Below are 20,657 nucleotides of genomic sequence, written 5' to 3'. Positions count from 1 at the left end.
TAAAAACACTCATTCAAAAAGATACATGCAACCCTATGTTCACAGCAGCATTATTTACACTGGCCAAGACATAAACGCAACCTAAGCGTTCACGACGGATGAACAAAGATGCGATACACACGCAAAGGAATACTATTCAGCCATAAAAAAGAGTGAAGTCTTGCCAACTGTGACAATATGGATGAACTTTGAGGGCATTATGTACGCTATGTGAAATGAGTGAGACATAAGAGGATAAATAATGTATGATTTCAATCATCTCTGGAATCTATAAAACAAAACAAACAAAAACAAAAAACTCATAGATGCAGAGAACAGACATGGTCACCAGAGGGAGGGGGCTTGGGGGGGGTGGGTGACATGGGTGAAGGGAGTCACTGTACAGTAATCGCGGTAACTAGATGCACAGCGGTGCTTGCTCTGCAGTATATACCAATGTCAAACTGTAAGGTTGTGCAGCTTAAATGTACAGCGTATATACCAATTTTACCTCAAAGGGGGAGAAAACGTAAGGGAAAAATCTGTGGCAAAACTGGCTACTGAATTAATGAGGAAGAACGGCTAAAATATTGAGTACCACAACACTAATTACAGTGACATTCATATACTGAAGTAATTCTGATAGGAATTTTTTTTTCAGTGCTGTGATAGTAACAGATGAGCAGTAACTTCCATAAAAATGTTTCTGATGTATTGACTTATATCTAATAGCAATTACAACTTTACTTTTTAAAGTCTGCATAGAATAACAAGGAAATATTCATGATGATATGACTGATGATACCACAAGCAGCTGAATTCATTGGCCTCCAATGTGTGTTACACGTGCAAGCTGACTTGCCGTCAGCCCCAGTCTGAAATGCACTCCCACACCTTCCCTCCTGCTAAGTGAAGAAAACTGCATCTTTGTTCAGTTGATATACCTTTCCATTGTGTAATATTCTCAAAAAAATCATGCTTTATATTTTATATCCCAACAAATGCTAACAAAAATGATGCCATCATCGAAAGAAACAAAGTAAGCCTGTAATTTCTGCAAATGGCATCACTATAAAAGTTTTACAGCAATATGCTTCAGACTAAAAACAAACACGTCTTGTTCATTTAAACAAATACACTCAGGCTTTTCTCTTTTTTTAATATTCTATTTCATGACTAAGCACCTTAAAAGGGGGGAGGGAGGATTACGTTTCATAAATACACTAAGTTGTACCTAATTTGCCAGCAGTTACTGAGATTAAAAGTGCTGAGAAGCTAGTAAGCATTCTACGCAAGGCCATCAAAAGATCAGCCACGAAAGAGCATACCTTTACCAAAGAACGATGGAATCGTAGTTCTTCACCAAGAAAGGATGCAAGGAAATTTACAAAATTTGTGGACACAGACTTCTTCTGAATTGTCAAGATTTTGAACAACCACATGACCTAGGGCAAGTCTCTCTGAAACTACATTCACATCTGTGAAAGGTAAGGTTCCCTTTAAAATCCAAAATTCTGTTATTATTCCGCAATAAGCTAATTCTGCAATAAGCTACCTGGTGTTCGGACAAATTAAATATAGCAAGCCACTGACATTTGCAAGGCATATGAACTGAGACCTTTAGAAAGCCCTATAGAATATACCACCCTTCATAAAAGCTGGTAAATTATTTTAAAAAAATTCAGTGACCCCTTTAGTATCTTAGGGATTCTATAAGTACAGTCCAAATTCATTAATAAAGCTACGAATCCTTCCAATAAGGAAAATAAATTAACTCTGCACTCCAACTCGGAACGCCAGGGCTGTAGCGACATCAACCTAAGTCCCCACAACCCAAACGGCGAGGGCGCACGGCGTCCACCAGCACACAGCACGCTGGGCGGCACACGGAGGCTGCGCTGGCGCCGCTCAGCAGAGCCCTCGGACCTTCCCGGTGGGGCACAGAGGGCCGATGGAACGCGGGCGGCGTCTGTGAGAAGGCCCCGGGAGGCGGCGCACAGCCGGTTACAACCCGCGCTGCAGAAGGAAGCCGTTTCCGACTGAAATTCACAAGGCCCACCCCGGGCTTGCAGCGCCTCGGCCTCCCGGGACAGAGCTCACCAGGCCTCGTCCTCAGACCCTGCCGGGGCCTCGGCAGGACTCCTGGCAAGTGCGGTCAGGCGCGGCCGCCGGAAACCGCGCTGTGTGTCTGTGCAGGGACCGTCTGTGAGGGACGCGGGCTGCCTTCAGGGCCCTTCCCTGGGGACCTCTGCGCCCTGAAGAAACTGCTTCCGGGCGCCTGGGTGGCTCCGTCGGTTAGGCGACTGCCTTCGGCTCAGGTCAGGATCCTGGAGTCGCGGGATCGAGTCCCGCCTCGGGCTCCCTGCTCAGCGGGGAGTCTGCTTCTCCCTCTGACCCTGCCCTCTCTCATGTGCTCTCTCTCTCTCACTCTCTCTCATTCTCTCTCTCAAATAAATAAATAAAATCTTTAAAAAAAAAACAAACTGCTTCCCCACAACACGGAGGGTCCCTCCACTGTAACCTCCTACTACACAAAGTAAAATGCTTCCGAAGATTTCCAAATCAAACTTCTCTCATAATAAAAATGAATTAAGGAGTGATATGAATTAGCAGTTCACACTGATATTTCAGATAAATTTTTAAAGACTAATGATTTTCGAACAAACGACATTTTTGTTCAAACTCTGGCGTCTCCCACTAGTAGCACTACCAGGAAGAGAGCCCTCTCTCCAGCATCCAGTAAAGTCTTCTCCTTCACTCAGTGGAGCACTTCCTTCTCCAGCCAGAGGACTCGGTACAAGTTTTTGTTTTTTTTTTAAAGATTTTACTTATTTATTTGAGAGAGACAGAGAGCACGAGAGGGACGAGGGTCCGAGGGCGAAGCCGCCTGCCGCCGGGCGCGGAGCGCGACGCGGGGCTCGACCCCGGGCCTCCGGGGCCCCGAGCCGAGCCGAAGGCGGCCGCGCAGCGGCTGAGGCGCCCCGAGTGCGGCCTCGGCACTCCCTCCGTCTGCTGCGCCGCGAGCACGTGGCGGCGGGCGGGGGCGACCGAATGTGGGAAACGACCGTCTTACCACAGAGCCCTCGGGGCGCAGAACGGGGCCAAAACCCACGTTCGGTGATCGCGGGCGCCCCCCGAGCCCGAGCCCCCGGCCGCCCGGGAAGGCCTGCGCGCCCGCCCGAAGCCGGGAGCGCGACGTCACGCCCGGATCTTCATCTATCCCCAGCTCGAACTTCCAGCTGGGAATGATTACTTTCTTAGACGTTTTTCTCCTTCCTTCCTTATTTTCTTCATCAGCCCCCAACAGCCGAAGCCACCTGACTCATCCGCTCCGGCTTTAAGCACTTCCCGAGAGGCCCCCGAGGCGGAGCAGAGGGAGAACGCGCGCACGGGGCCGTGCCACGACGGGACGGCTGGGCCTGCGCGGCGGCCGACTGGGCAGCTGGGCCCCAGGGTCCCCGGGGCGCGTCCGCGTCGCAGCAGAACGCCCGGAGCAACCGAAATTGCGCCTGATCACTCAGGCATCCGCGGTGTCATGAATGCTGAAGCCCTAAGAGGTCATGGCCTACCGGACAAGGAACAGAGCTCTGCGTATATAAAGAGATCTTCTTTACTCTGACGAGGAGCCCACAGCTTCCCTGAGATGCAGAGAAGATGCCCCATCACGGATGGGGTCACTGGGGCCCTCCTCCAGGTTCAGATGGCGCAGCCCTGCTTCTTTCTTTGGTTTTATAAGGCTATCTTCTATGTATTTTTTTTTTTTCCTGTTTAAGCAAAAGAGAAAACTCAAAAATTCACTGAAGCTTTGAAATACGTTCAGAAACCATTATTACAAGTACTAATAACAAGATAATAAACACTGGGGTAATTATTTGGTTAAAATTTTTCCTCATCTTCAAAATCTGGTAATCATATAAATAATATATTTTTTTAAAAAAACCAAACCATATATTTTTAAGTACTTCATAGCCAGCAATAAGTCTGCCACTTCCTATTTGCTGATAATATATGGCAATCCATATTACTTAATTATAAATATGAAATGAGACAAAGACATTTTGAATGCCGTGAGAATGGAAAAGAAAATTATCAGTTGTAATTAATATGCAAAAAATTGGGGTTTAATTTCAATAAAAACTTTCATATGTATGTTCTGCTGAACCTGCTGTTTCCCATAATCATTTGCTTAATCAGGTAAGCATGGAAAAGGGGGTACAGATATTATTTAGACATTAGCAACTGAAAGCTGCTTTAATACATTTTCACCTAAAAACAAGAATTTTTTAAAAATGCTATGCATACAGATTATGATTTTTTATATTTGTACAACTACAAATTCATGCTCACTTCACCATAAGCCCTGAGAACTGAAAATAGGTGTCATGCTCAGCATCAGAGATGAGGTGGAAAGGCACAGTGACTCAGAAGAATGCACCTGAGCTTGTTACACTAAGAGGCAGGACCATCTATAGGGACACAAAACTCTGTTAGTCTGTAATACCCTTCTCATAGTGTGACTATATTAGACCAACAAAGAAAAAGTCCATCTTAAGAAAGAAAAATTTCAATGAAGACTTTAGTATCTTACATCCATCCATAGTCACTGAGTGTCAATCACCCTCTGAAAAACTAACAGAGAAAGAAAGTCACCAACCATGCCCTCAAGAAATTATCTAGTGGGGAAATAGGGCCTATACCACCTATTTTAAAAGGAAAATAATGTAGAATGAATTAAGTAGTACACTGACCTCGGTGGGAAGATGTGACCATAGAGAATGAAAATGTAGAGCAGGATTTACAGAGACAAAATCTGGACCTTGTTTGAAAGGACAATCCATGCTGACCCATACAGAGGACACGGAGCCATGGCTTCCAGCACCAGGGTGGGTGGGAACAGCACACACAGTGCACTCACATTGTTCATGCTACCTTGACTCAACTCCTCTATCACACTTACTGTACCATACTAGGTCTAGGAAAGCATCCATAAAGCAAGAAAGAACTGGAATTACATTAGAACTCAACGGAACTGACTCTTTCTCTGAAAAGCAGATCTCTATATTGAGATCACATGCTAGAAACAACTCAAAATAAAATGAGATTGACTCCTATGAAACTACTAATATCTGATGGTTTTCAACCTAAGTGTTAACATATATGATTCAATCTTAGGAGGTGCTAACATTTTAGTCAGCATCAAACGAAATCATGATTCTTCTGAAAGGGAATAAAGGATTGGCTGAAATGAAAACCAGTGCTTCGGAAGAACACTAGGATTACTACGGGACCAGTATGTCTCATACGGCACATCACAGGAGAAAATCCTGTCAACACTAAGGATGGGAGAGCCGTAGCACCAGTGGAGAGGCCCTTTGTTTTTTAAGCTCACAACATTATACAAGTGACCCCAGGACCAAGAAATGGGGGGGAAGATCTTAGAGAGTAACCTATGTGAACCCTTGATTTTTCCTATGGGAGCTCTGGAGTGTAATGAAATGTAGACATCTTGTTTCTCATCTGTTAAAATGGTCGATCAAATTTGCTTTGATCCAACTTTATAAAAAGTACTTCAGAAAGATTATAAGTTTCCTGAAAATTGCACAGGAAAAATTTTAATCTTGGACTTTTATAAGCAACTACCAAGACATCATGAATATAAAGAACCTCTCACAAAAAGTCAGTACTGTATAATGAAACTGTATCAAAGTTGGTAATTAAGCATAATTGAAGGCTGCAGTGAACATATAGGCCTTTGTTCTTTTAATTCTGGCACTGACTGGGAATTAAAGATAAGAGCTTAAGGCATATTTTAGTCAGAGTCCAGATGTATAAGCCCCAATGTTCTAAAAGTAATTTAAGTGAAATAAAAGAAGAGAATAGCCAAAAATATTCTAGATGCCTGCCAGGGAGAAACACCTATATTCTGAACATTTAACATATTTGATCGTATTTGGAATCACTTATTCATTGACCTTAAAAAAGGTTAAAACAGAAGATATTCTTATATCCAAGATATGATTGAATTACTAAACTAAAGCGTAGCAAAAAACTAAAGCACAGCAATACAAAAGCAATTCAAACATTCACACTAAAAAAGGTATAGACAGTTCACATCCCCACAGGGTTCAGTTGTGAATTTCTATATGGGAGTAAGAGGAGGCCACAGTATAAAGCAGACGTCATTGTACTAACCCATACATCTCTGGTCTAATAACTCACTGAACTAGCACTAGATGACATAATTATAATGTATGCAGTATTATCATAGTCTTTTGGGTTTCTTTTTTTTTGGGAGCCAGAAGTGGGGGTTAGAAAAATTCCTAACCATACACATATCTACCCTTTATTCACCAATGTTCATAAGAATGTGGTGAAAAACAAGGCCAATCAGAGATGGAATGAATGAAAAGGGACTCATAAAGGACAGGGGCCTCAGGCTGAGACTGGAAACAGAAAATATCTGGACTGGGAAGCAGGAGATGGGATGCTCTCGGAGTGCACACAGCAGGGGCTGGGGGAGAGCAAAAGTATCAAGAAAGGAAGAAAATGGGTTATGGAGTTGGGAAAAGAATGTGTCTAACAAAATCAAATAGACAATTAAAAGCTGATTTGCAGGGTGGCTCTGCAGCATGATTCAGGTGAAGGACACCGGAGCTGGAACAAGGGAAGGGTCCCGGCAGCAAGCCAGGGACGGGAGACAGTGCTCAGCAGTACCTGTTGCTATGACGATGCTAACCCACTGGCCCACACTCTCTACCTGGGACCTGAACTCCACACTGACGGATGCATAATTCCAAGAGCTCTAACTTCACGTGCTTCCTCTTATGGACAGAGTCAAAGGTAACTGCCCCTTGACTCCAGGTTCTTTTCAGCCTGATTCCAACCCAGTTTCCCAGGCTCATTCTAACTCTTCCCATAATCCCTGAGTATTATATGATTTTTGTTTTTAGAAGAGATTGGTGTCCATAATGTGTAGAAAGAAAGGGAAGAGCTACACAACAATACAAAGGAAAGTTTTAGGAGAGGAAACAGTCTTGCATAAGGGTTATTATGGGAGTTGCTGACAAAGGCATCTCATTTATTCACTGGCTTATTCTTGCAGTAAACATTTACTACTACAGTTACTACTGTGTTCCAAAATTCAGATGGTGCTGCTGTTTAAAGATGAAGCAGCCTCTGCTGTCATGCCCCTCAGATTTGGAGCTGACGGGCTGCGGTCAGGACAGAGAGCTAAAACACACATAAAGGCAAATAGAATTCTATCAGGTAGAAGACTCTGATGGAAAGACAGTTGGGTGCTATTCCAGAGAATGTCTGGGAGAGGTGTTATTTTAGGATGGATGGTCTGGAAAGACCTTTTTGCAGGGCTACATTTTAAATGTAATCTGGAGTCAGAGCCTTCCCAGCAGAACACAGTAAGGGGCCCTCTGTGAGGTGTGTGCGAGCCTGGCATGTTCACTTCCCATGTGCCTGGAGTGACCTTGGGCATAGGGCTGGGGGAGAGTGGTATAAGGTGAAGAACTAAAGATCCACAGACTACGCATTGTTTAGGAAATGGTCACCAGTCAGAGTATAATACTCATGTTTTTTAAATGCCCAAGAATTAAATGCAGAGATGAATGCTCAACATGCTGGCTTAAAATTAAAGAATAAAGTTTAGAAAGAGTAGAAAACAATCTTACATTTCCATAACAAATATATATATATATATATATATATGTATCTCATTAACACTTAAAATTCTTCTGCTACCAATGTGAGAATTTCCTTTAAAGTAGTAAATATGGTATTTGATCAACATAACCATGATGTACTAAGAGCAGCACTTATTTCTGACCAAGCTAGAGAGGATGTCTGATATGAAAGGCAAGCAATCCCCACTTCTTTCCCTGCGGAGTACCTACTAACTACGTCTGCTCAGCAAACTTGAGCAGCAAGCAGTCTTCAAAATAAATAATCTTGAGAAACAAAAAGCACCATTAGAAGTAGTACAAGGAAGTACACTAAGTTTTCATACCATAGGGCAAGGACAATTTCTACAAAGTCCCATAATAGGACTTCACGATACTAAACACATTGCCCCAAAACCAAACAGCTGAAGGCATATGTGCTCACAAATACTGACCCTACTTTACAAAAACTCACAATGCAAAACTTCCCTTGAATTATGGAAGCACTGATTTATGTGAGGTGGTTACAACATACTGCTTACATAAAATGGGAATCTGCCCTAAGGGAAAAAAATGATGAGACACGAAGTAACAGTAGTAAATAAAATGCGTACCATGAAGCCCACTGTCTAGAGATGAACTGTAATTCTGGCACTGAGCTTCCCAGCAGTAAACATAAAGAGGAAAACTCAATTATCTATGGGATTTGCTGGTACTTAAAACCAAAATGACAAGCTGTTTCAGAGAGGCACAACCTTTCCTGGAACCATGACCAGAAATAAATTGGCCCTGAGTCTCACAAGGAAGATCGGACATATTTTCACAAGCAGCAACCTGAGAACTAACTTAATAATAAAAATAGGAATTTATAAGGTTTTATAAGGTTCTTAAAACATCCTTAAATGTAAGTCATTACCACAAAAACTAAGACGTCCATTTTATTGGAGGAAGAAAACAAGAGCAAGGCAGTGAAGGAAAGGGGCTCTCTAGCCACAGTGCTACCTAAGGGTACCAGTGACAGCACGTCAGGAAGGGAGAAGAAGGGACATGCATGTAGGACAGTCAACAATCAGACACACGTGCAGAATCCAGACTCTCCACGGAGCTTCTGAATCCTCAGCGGAAGGAGGAGCAGGGCCGCCACAGCTTCGTGGACACTGTGGAGCCTGACAAAGGCATGAGCCTGAGAAGAGCGATTTCCATTCCCTTGGGGATGAGCCATGAGAATTATCTCTAACTAGGTCCAAATACCTCCCCAAAAAGTAAGTTGGAAACTTCAAACAACTATGAGGATCTGAGAACCCGACCTTCTAGACCACTGACCCCTTTGTTAACTTCCACCAGGAAAATTCATCAAGTCAAAGTTAGAAAATACCCATTTCAGTAAGAAACCATTTGGCATGAAGCAATCATAGAACATCTAAATTACCCATTTAACTGAGAAATATTTCCCAGACACTGACAAGATATCTTTCATGGAAAATATATACTTATCTCTGTATGTACCTTAATAAACTGTCAGTTTAAGTCAGTAAAATATAAAAGGAAATTTTCTAAAAATAATAAATAACCTTGGGTTTAGATGAATTGATGTGACTTCTATCTATCTTTCCATGAAGAAGTGATTACTTAGGGCTATATGTCTGTTCAATCCTACTTGTGCACAATAAAACCATGGCAAATGATCACAGGATACTAATTCTACACTGGACACTGTCTGCAGACGGAGAAATGGGAAAAGACAGAAGAAAGAGAGTTCTGAGCTCAGGCAATACTAGAACGTCAAAATATGACAACCTCCCACTCATTAAAGTAAGCGAGCCGAGATGGAAAGAAGACATGTTTTCCTCCATTTGGGCTCAAGAGAGTTATATCTGGTATAAATATATAGTTTTTAAAGCAGAGAAGAGCCCTTAAACACTTTATTTTTCCTAAATAAAGAAAAAAAAATCTGCCAGCCACTAGAGTAAGAGAAGAAATGAGAGGGAGACAATACACAGGGGGTGAGTAACGGTGAGAGCGAGCCTGAGGCCAGCAGACAGAAATGACCTGAGAAGTTTTACAAAATCACTCCACAGAGATCACATGATGCTCATAAACACAGAGTAAAGGATCTCAGTGCATCCATGAGAATATGCTACCCATTTCAGTGGTAGAACAGAAAACAGTGTTTACCATACAGAAATTCACAAGGAATAAACACTGAGGAAGATGATGAACCTTTTTGTTTTGTTTTTTAAGTAGGCTCCATCCCAGTGCCCAGAGTGGAGCCCAACCTGGGGCTTGAACTCAGGACCCTGAGATCAAGACCTGAGCTGAGAACGAGAGTCAGAGGCTTAACCCACTGAATCACTCAGGCGCCCTGATGATGACCCTTTAATAAAGAAAATGCATGCAATTATGACAACTTAGCCAAAGGAACTTATTTCTTTCAAATGGACAATCAAGTGACGATAACTTTAAATAAATGTCATTCAGAGTTTTTATAAAATGTATTATTCTCTCATTTAAAAGTACCCTAAGTTTTTGGGGCACCTGGGTGGCTCAGTAGGTTAAGCTGCTGCCTTCAGCTCAGGTCAAGATCCCAGGGTCCTGGGATCAAGCCTGGCATCTGGCTTCCTGCTCAGCTCAGCAGAGAGTCTTTTCCCCTCTCCCTCTGCTCCTCCCCCCTGCTCATGCTCTCTCTGGCTCACTCTCTCTCAGATAAAAAAAATCCTCAAAAATAAATAAATAAATAAATAAAAGTAACCTAAGTTTCTAATAACCCAAACTACTGCACATGCACATCTATATGCTTTCTCTAGGAATGTCTGCGTTTGGGATACTTTCATGTTTCAAGGAAAAGGGTGATGTTTCCATCTAAACTGAAAAGAACAGTGATGACTTCATATCTAACATATAAACATTTCTGAGAAAAGAGAGAAAGGAAAGGAGACAAGGATGACCCCAAAGTCCTACAGGATGTCCTGTGTGGTCCCAGAGGCTCAGAGCAAAAGAGAAGCAGGTATGAGAGCTGCCAGTACTTCTACCCATAGTTAGTCCTGGTGACACGTGTACACAGAAACATGTGGGGGGAAAGACTTGACTTATCAGTAAGACCAAAGGTGCCATGAAAAGGGAGATGGCTAACCACAAGTACCAAGCATCTAGTAAAAGGGGATATAGCAAGCATCAATTAAAATCTGAAGGAGGCCTGGGGAAAAGCCACTTACCTGAACAAAAGCACTGATCAGCCTGACCCTCCCCCAGGGCCTAAACAACCCCCCATGTGGACAATAATGCACTGGTCTGAACCTTATAACCTGAATAGATGCCTCCAAAATTGATTCACTGAAGAAATACTTTCATTCATTAATAACTTGAAAAAACAGGTACATTTCGGTGGATCATGAAATTATTTAGCTCTTAGACTCTCTGATGCATGGATCCAACTTGAAATCTCTACTGGTATAAGTGGTTGGGGGGAGCATAAGAGCCTTCCTGAGAGGCTCTCAGGGCAGCTAACTTCTACTGGCGCCTGGATACCACAAACTCAGATTCCCAGGGAGCCCCTTCCCCTCCTCCTATTTACAGTCGCTCAAAGCCCAGCTGACTTCCAAACACTAAACCAGGCATTCCATCCCTTTCTATTATAATATGCACCTGGCTTCCACATGAGATAAACTTATATGGCTGTTTCAGTTGTAATTGTGCATAGGCTCGTTTTCTAGATTACTATTAGCAAACTCAAAGAGTCATAAAGATACTTTGGCTTGCTATATTACAAACAGAATTACTTACCTAAAATAGGAAATACTTTAGAATGAACTTGCAAATTAATTGGAGTTTATTATTTTGGAATGTAAATCGAATGTGCCTGTATTTAGTTCTTTATATTTAAGTGTACAAGACTTCAGAAATACAGTGGTGTATTTACTACCTTAAAATAAGTTCATGCAAATTTAGGGACAAAAAAAAAACTTGTTCTTACACAAGCCATCACTTCAGGTGTTCATGAAGTCAAAACATATATATTTGAAATTATCTAGCTTTCTGTTGCTAATGACAATCATGCTGACAAAATTTACTGGTTCATCAAACTATAGTGCAAGTATATGAATTTGCTTGTAATAAATTATCATTTTTGCATATATCAGTCAAAGTACAAGGCCTAAATACTTGCAAACAAAATGCATTATTAATTTAATTGTCACAGCCTATTTGGCTAACTTCTATTACTATTTGCTATAATATGCAATGCATAAGAGGGGAGAATCAAATTTAAAACATAAAAAAGTAAGCTGATTATTTTGCCCTGGAAAAATTAAAATACAGCAAGCTTGCAAAATTATAGCCAAGGCATTAATGTTTTAAATAGGTAAGAAAAAAATGTTTAACTTAATTTAGAGAACAGTTATGCCCAAAGTGACGGTTCAACATGCTGATAAAGAGTTTCTTTGTTTGCTAAAACCATTAAAAGGCATCAATTCCCTTTCCAAGGCAGGGAGGAAGGTGGAATGGGAGCCCTTTGGCACTAACTATGCTAGACTTTGCTACTTGAATGCGACTCTCCCCAGCTCCACGGGTCTACTGGGAAAGGATGCTGCCACAGGGTCCAGACCTTCTGACTATTTCTGTGCAGTGAGACAGGTGTCCTAAATGAGAAGTGTTCTGAAACACAGAGGTCTTAATAGAAACAACAATTCAATGGAAGATGTCCAGTTGAGAGGAACTCAACAGTCTGGACTACGAGGGGGTCAGGACCCAGGAGACGGGGTGTGCCTTCCCACTTGAGGTTCCTTTCCCAATTTTAGAACCAAAACCGTGTCAATGCCAGAGAAAAAGCTTACCACGCCTCAAAGGGAAGAAAGACATGCTATCTCTCTCTTGCCTCTGTGTAGCCTCCCTGAAGGTGTCAGGGGCTGAAACGAGCGGAAACAAGCAAGTGTTCCTGGAGTATACAGAAAAGGTAATGGAAACCAAACAGTACATCTGGAATCTTCAATCTCCTATCATAATATACAGGAGGTGCCTATTGTATGTAAGTGCTTGGAGGATAAAAATATGTATATGGTGGTGAAGTTTTCATTAGTATAAGGTGATATGAACACTTATTTAACCTTTATGAATGTCTAAATAAAAAGCAAAATGACACACACTGAGTTACAGTAGGAAGATATTTTCTTTTTACTAATCATCTGATCTAGACTGTTTTCATTCAAAACTTATTTGGGGAACAAAATCCCTACGTAACTGTATGTAAAGATTCTCAGTGTGAGATAATCAGTAGAAGGAAGGAGAATGGGATTAGAGTCCGAAAAATAACAATTCTAATATTCATTAATTATAAGACACTGAATAAATTATTGCATATTCCTTAATCCCAACCCTTAGATCTAAAAACCTGGAATAATAATGCACTGCTAATAACATCACAGAGTGATTAACTGAGATAATGCATGTAAAAGTAACAAAAACAGAGTGCATACAAATGTTCTGTTTCCACTTCCTTATACACTCATGAAACATAACTGCAACAAGTTCCAAATCATAATGTAAGTAATACAGAATTTGTTGAATTTCAAGAATTATGCATTCAGGATATGCTCAACACATACAGTTTGGCTCAAATTAAATATAATGCCACAAAGAGAAGTATCAGAAATCAAAAGATAAAGAGTAGGCATACGTAACACTCAATATTTTGACACCGTAGTCATGTCCAAACTAAAACACTAAAGAAAACAATATGACTTCAATAGAAGGGTCAAGTCAAATTGCTTGTAACCACAGAAAATATTGGTAAGAGCATTTTAAATTTTTTAGAAAGGCAATTAAACATTTACAAATAAGGAAGAGGTTCTAGGAGGTCCTAGGCTGCAGACTCGTAGAACGAACTGCATCATTACTGACATCTTAAAAAAGTATTAAAAACCCAAAGTTTCTGGGAGTGTCTAGAGAGTTTCCGATACCATCATAGAGGATTGGGAGGAAATATACTATATCTTTGAAGGAAGGATAGAGGAATTTTCACTAGCTCTGAGTGAGCTATACATCTTAGAGATTCAAAAATTTTAGAAGTAGCCATACTCACTTGATAGCTGACATTGCTATATTTCTGCTCACCTAATATAATTAAGTCTATGTGATGAAGCTAATTATGATACAGTAGCAGGAAAAAAGAAAGCCTGGCAGTTGATGACATAATAATTGTAGTGTTATTTTTCATGACATGGCAACTAGAGTATTATTTTGGGGATGACACAAGATGTATTTCTTTTTTAGTATCAGCAATGTTTAATTCTACAGTAAGAATTCGAAAATACTATTTTAAAACTTCAAAATAAAAATGCAGGAAAAAATAGACAAAGTTTACTTTTATATAATTATTTTAGTTCATTCAAACACATGTGCAGAGGTCAATTGTCTCCTAAATAAACTTTTCTACTGTTTCAAGGTTATTCCACAATTTCACAAATTCAAAGTCCCTCAAATCTTTTCAAATACTTTTAGATCCAAATTTCTAAAATTAAAATGACATTAAATTTTTGTGGGAGAATGGTATGAAATATCACATTCAACAACAGAGTACCACAAATGCAAAACATGATGAACTGACTTGATAAAAATTCTAGAAGTCACCTCATTAAGCAAAGCCTAAAATGCAAATATAAATGTATTTGTTAAATTTTTTTAAAATGAGCAAAAATTACCTTTCTTTTGGGGTGCCAACTCCATGTTTGCCTAGTAGATGCGTATTTAAGTGCTTCTTCATTACAAAAGCAACCCTAAAGAAAGAAATAACAGTAATTATAGAACTAAAACATGACTCTCTGCTAAAAATATGTCCACAAAATACTTAAAAACAGGCGATTATATACAGATGTAATATGAAAATGAACATTAGAGCGACATTCCTGGTAAACAAGAAGCTTGCCTACAGATCAAACGTACTGTGATACCTGAAAACCGAAAGAAATAACTGTATTTAAATTAACTGGTTCATTTTCTTACTCGAGTGTGCGAACAGGGGCAGAAATGGTGACTGTAGCTCAGTCACTGCCTTCCCTGTCTTAAGAGAGACAAAGCGATGCCTCGACATAACCCTCACTGCCCCCTAGTTGATCCCATACTTCAGTCAGGGAAGGAGTTTGAGAAAATGTCATTTTATGAAATATTTAAGGGACTATAAAAGAGAAAATAAATAGCCTCCATGAAGCTTTCTTGAAAACATGGTAATAATTTGAAAAGAGGTTTTTAAAAATGATATAAGTGTTTACTGTGTCTGTGGCACATGCAAAAAAAAAAGTACTTAAGTGCCAAGAAGATATCAATAACTAAAACAAATAGTATTACCTGACACGCTATCTTATTTTATACACAAATCAGCTTACTTAATTCAATTTTGAGGACATAAATATGGAATGGACAGGAATCAGCAGCCAGTCCATGGAACACCAGTCTCCTTCTGAACACAGTACAACAACAATTTAATTACATAGTGTGATTATTTAAACAATTTAGGTCTCATTCAGAAGCATCAGACTAAAGTGGTTCTCTTGATAAGAAAAAAAAATTTAATGTTATAACTTTCAGTGTAAAAGGGCTTGCAAACATTTTTGTTAATTATGTATTACAGCTGTCCTTCATAAAGTTAATTACCAATAGCTGAAAGGCAACAGAATCTATTTGCATATGTACATGAAAGGCATGACATATGCAAAAATATGATTTTAATTAGCATTCTATGATATGAAGGGCTACAAATCAAATTGGCATGTTATAAGATTCTTAACATTAAACACTGAATTCATCTGGACATGTTTGCACAAACAGGCAACGTAAGGCTGTAAAGTATTATGGCCTTATGGAAGAGACATGCCAAACGCTACGACAGAAACCATGTCTAAAAAGGTGAGTGCCTCTTTTTTCTTCTTTTTTTTCATGTCTGGTCTATTTTGGTTCTTTTCCTATAGTATTAGGGAACCTCAGTTTCGAGGCTAAAATAATATATTTGTATTTTTTAAATGACTGTGACTTCATTATTCAAATAATGTATTTGTATATGCTGAAAACGGCATCATTCATTCTTTTTTATATATTAGGTAATAACTACGGACAATACACGCTTGACACTATAAATAACTGAGCACACTATCAATCATTAAAATAGAAAAATAATGATTACATGTAAAGAATCAAACTGTGATGATATTAAAGGCTTAGCAAAAATACAGTACAAGATATTCTGTATTTGTTTCTGCTTGATTTGGACAAAATAACATTTCCTTAAAAAAAGAATGCAGGAAAACAATAAGTCATAACTTCCCTACTGTCCTCTATTTTCTTATAATTAAAAAAACATAAAGCTAATAGCAAAGTGCAAAGGTTAAGAACCCAAAGTTGCAAAGCACAGCTTATTTACACGACCAAGTATAAATTAAGAGATGTGGGCTTAGAACCAAAGTGCAGTTCCTAAAAGAAAAAACTTCTATTAATTAAAATGTGTAAGCTTTAAGAATTGAAACAAAAATAATACACTGCACAGGGGAACAAACTAAAGCACACAGAGAGGGAAAGCTTCTACCTAATATAACCCTTAAATCACCTGCTGACTGTCTGTAGACTATTTGCAGGAATAACAATTTTTTATTATTATGGGGAAAATTTGTAATACTAAAATACAGTTCAATTATACTGAAATGCAAAATGTTCATTCATCTAAAATCTGACTTAAAGTAAGTATGAAAGTCTTTAAATTTGGTCTACATAAGTACAAGTAGCATCAAAGTCTCAATGTCATCCTCAATTAAAAGCATGACTAAAATCATCTTACCAGACAATCTGAACATAATATTGCCAGCAATTTCTGATTACTGAATGTAGTCTACCTCTCACTGTCTTCATCATAGTATTGCTTTAATATTTTTAACATAATAATTGCTTTGGAAATTTTATAATCTATACATCAGCAGAAATAAGACAAAAATAGTCCCAAATTTGACAAGCTATACAATCGAAACGCCTTGCTCCTGATGAATACTTATGCCCGTGTACATTCATTGTGTTTCTGCACATTTACTGGTCACTCACTATGTGTGTCACTAATGTGTACAATCAGACAGAGCTGTGCCTTTATGGAGCTTTCATTCTGTAATGTGCAGCTTCTCGGCGGGATGAAGCATTACCAAGCCCGCCACAGCCCTGCAAGGACACCGCTGGTCACACGGGCATGCACCAAGACAAGCACCTGGACACACTGCAGAGCACAGTGACAAAACTAGAGTGCCTGCCTCAGAAAACGTAGAAACTAGCGAGGGAAACAGATAAGAACAAAAAGTAAAACATACAGCATCTTAAATGGTGTGATAAGTACTAGGAGAAAAACAAAACAAAACAAAACAAAAGACAAGACAAAACAAGAAGGAAGATCTGAAGTGTCAGGACAGAATCAACATTTTACACCGGACGGCTCCGGAGGGCGGTGTGTGCGTGAAGGGGGCAAGGGGCTGGGCCGGGGACGGCGCGGGCCACAGAAGGCAGGGCAGCCAGGACCGCTGGGGCTGAGCCCGTGAGCGGGGCCTGCTCTCAGAGGCAGAGGCAGTGGGAGGTTAGGGAGGACAGGGCAGGGCGGGGCTGGTGTTGGTGTGAGCAACAACCTCAGGGGCTGGCCCCGCGGGGAGCCAAGGCACTGCAGGCCCAGGGGCTGACACCCCGCCGTGTGGCTCCCAGCAGCCAGAGGGACCAGACTGGGGCGGGGGCGGGGGGCCGACTCTGACAGAGGCACTTAACAAGAGGCCAACCTCTGGTCTTGCCATCAAGGGCGAGATCCATGCTAGAACATATTCTCTGAGACTCTCCATCTGCAAATGCCTGACAATCTGAAGGAACACCTTGAAATCATAAAAAATAGTGTTTTTTAAATATGATTGATTTCCAAGTATCTAGAATTGCCTAAAATAGCATCACTTAAAATTGTTTTTGGTGTCAAAAGCACAGCAGAGTAATAACATTTACATTCTAGCTATAGATTTCTACTTTTCAGGACAAACATTTCATATTTTAACTTCTAATTTTAAACTAATTTCTCCTACATGATCTATCTCATCAGAACCTCTTCCTTTAGTCCCTTAGGTTTTATCACTGCAGAATTATTTCCACTTGAGAGTCATGAGAGATTATCTGACGGATCTACCTAAGTAAATAAGAGACAATGCTACGATTACAGGGAAGGAGATGTGGAAAGCAACAGAAACCAAGAACCACAGCACACCAGCATTCCCTAACGCACACGTGCACGTCAGGCGTTCAATGCAGGGGCCAAACGTCAGGTGTGCACAGCCTGTTTCTCCAGACCTCGAGCAAAGAGGAGAAGCAAGAGCAGTATGTTTCTTGAGTTTCTGCTATGTTATTATTTCTGTGGCCCTCGTCTCTCTAAGAAGGGCAAATGTTCCTCAAAGACCGGCCTGTAGGATAGAATATCCAGCTACTTGCAAACGTCTGAGGATCAGGTCAGTGTAGGCCACATGGGTCACAGGAGAGAGAACTGCATTTGCTTGTAGGCAGTCACAAGCCAAACACGACAACACAGGAAGTTAACAAGAATCCGTAAGACATGTTGATTCAGGACTATGAGGCGAGCACATGGACTTACTCATTAGGTCTTACTGAGGGACCCAGAGCCCTCCACCCAGCCCTCCCACCGGTCCCTCCACACCCACGCCACACCTCCCAAACTACTTGTTGGAATGCAGGCTTTACCCAGAGGAATGCTGAGTGAGCCAAACAGTAACATAACCGACAGTTTTCAGTCACTGCTGAAGAAGCATAAAACTTAAAAAACAAACCCCCACAAGCACAGGGAGCTGGCATCAGAGCCCATGGTGGCGGACCCAACAAACGCTGGTGAGTGAGCTCCACACGCTGAGGTGAGCAGAGCAAGGCTGCCTAGCTCGCAGTAGCCCCCAGGCAAGTACAGCGAGCACGGGGAGGGGGCGCGGGGGGGATGGAAAGGTGGCCCCTGGCCTGGTGGCCTGCTAAGCCTAGACTAACTTTGAGAACACTGAGTACCTCCTCTGAGTTGCAAGCCCCTGGGTGGAAAGGGCAGGAAAGCAGTGCTTCACAGGAATTTTATAAGAACTGAAGAAACACTGGAAACACAACACAGCATGAGGAGCAGGTAAGGACAGATGAATGAATGATAGCTAACATTCATCATGCTACTGATACACAGATGTGCTTCTCTATGCATGTATGTATGTGTGTGAATATATATGTAAATGTACATATCGTGCCAGGGATCTCGTTACAGCCAGGAAAAAAAAAAGTTTAAGGATGTCAACTACAAAAGCCTCCGCTCCATTGGACAAGTTAACACCTTAATCAACACACATAACAGCTTTAAGAAGATTTCAGTTGACGTACATAAGATGACCTCAAAGCTCAAGATGCAGAATCTGACAAATCCACCACTTCAAACAAAAACACCTACCTACCTGAAAGCCAGCAGCCTGAGATGTAAGCAAGCACTCACGCTGACTCATTTACATTGTATTTCTCTCAGTCTCCAAGAAGGGCAGGGGGAGTTGGGCGGCAGAAACAGAGCACTCTAAAACCAAACGCAGCAACAAGCAAGCAGAGAATAATGAATGGTCACACACTTCCAAATGGCCACAAACCCAAGGCCTGGTTTGTTCCTCCTTTACAGTGTGACTTTGAGCGGTAAGTCTCTGGATTAAAAATAATAATTTTAACTAACTAGGAGAAAGAAAGAAAGGCTTAAATGAGTAAAAATTCTAAACTTTAGTATTTCTTTAAAGGAAACTAATATTTGGTATTTTCCTAGCATTTATACACATATTCTAAACGCTAGAGTCCCCTAAGAAAGGAAACCTACATGTAATACCGCATCCCCGCACCCCTTGCTCCTTCTCCAGGACTTCACTGGTGTTCTGAGTCTCCAAGGTCCACCACGGACCCCCCAATCCTGTCACCTCTCTCTGCACTGCACCCCTCACAAAGGCCCTCGCTTTCCTAAAAGGTAAACAACCCAGGTTTCCTATCAATCCTGCAGGTGCCACCAAAGATGCAGCAGACACTACAGAGGGCCACCTCACAGGTGGTGCCCAGAGTTAAGCCCTCACAGCACTGCCACTAAGACATGACTCTGGACCTAAAGTGCTTGCTGTCGATCGCTGGCCTAGCATGAATTCACCGTGTAAGCTCAGACGTGTTATTTAATGAAGTGCCTTTGGTTTCCTCGTATATCAAATGGGGTGTTAGTAACTGTTCCTACCTAATAAGGGTGTGATGAGGATAACATGATTATTGTTTGCACAGTAGAGAGCGTAGTGACTCACACATTCTTAACATTATATAAATCGTTACCACTTTTAGCTCTTACCCACCCTAGGCTCAAAGGTTCAAGACATAAACACCACCCCCAACATTTTACCTCTGGAATCAGGCGCCAGGTTAGCAGGAAGAGGAGCTGCCTGCCACACTATCAGTCTGCTTAGGAACACCACGTTCTTAAGAACTACAGTGCAATTCAAAGGGATTCGATTCAAACACTAATTAAAAGGTTCACGTTTTAATACCATCAGCAAGCACTGGGGACCCAAAAGCAAACAGCACTCAAGCCTAAGCAAAGAACAGACAGGAGAGCAGTGAACAATGATCAAGAGCGTTAGGGGCCATCACCGAGGTGGCAAGCAGAGGCCGCAGACAGCAGGAGCCTCTCCAAGGTTCCAGGGAGGCCTGGGAGCAGAACGGTTAAACTGGTTCATGGGCGCAGATTCCAAGCCCATGAAACAGGACATGCAGTGGGGAGTGAAATAACACAGAAAGGTCAAGAAAGACTGCTAGAGAATTAGGTACAAGTCTGAGATAACAAAGAAAAAAAACAGCAGAGTTCTAAATCATAAAGGGTCTTACAAGTCATGCCAAAAACTTTACCTTTTATCCAGATTCTCAACATTTGCCAAATACCCTATAGATGACTGCTCTGCAGGATGTTAATAGGGATAT

At 41.1% G+C, this 20,657-nt stretch overlaps 1 protein-coding gene across 7 annotated transcripts in view; it reads right to left on the bottom strand.

Moving 5' to 3' along the window:
- ZNF407 (zinc finger protein 407) overlaps window positions 1-20,657 on the bottom strand; it is a 443,416-nt gene that overhangs the window by 266,756 nt on the left and 156,003 nt on the right. For all 7 annotated transcript variants that reach the window (XR_003516866.2, XM_027575805.2, XM_027575809.2 and 4 more), the window contains exon 4: window positions 14,342-14,416. Coding sequence is in view for 6 of the 7 variants with exons in the window: in XM_027575805.2 (XP_027431606.2) it covers window positions 14,342-14,416 (75 nt within the window). In the remaining variant the exon portion in view is untranslated. The remainder of the gene's footprint in view (window positions 1-14,341; window positions 14,417-20,657) is intronic.

The sequence above is a fragment of the Zalophus californianus genome, chromosome 14 (genome assembly GCF_009762305.2).
Source record: "Zalophus californianus isolate mZalCal1 chromosome 14, mZalCal1.pri.v2, whole genome shotgun sequence".
Lineage (NCBI taxonomy): Eukaryota > Metazoa > Chordata > Mammalia > Carnivora > Otariidae > Zalophus > Zalophus californianus.
Note: the sequence above shows the minus strand (reverse complement) of the source record. Positions and strands in the feature narration are given on the sequence as shown.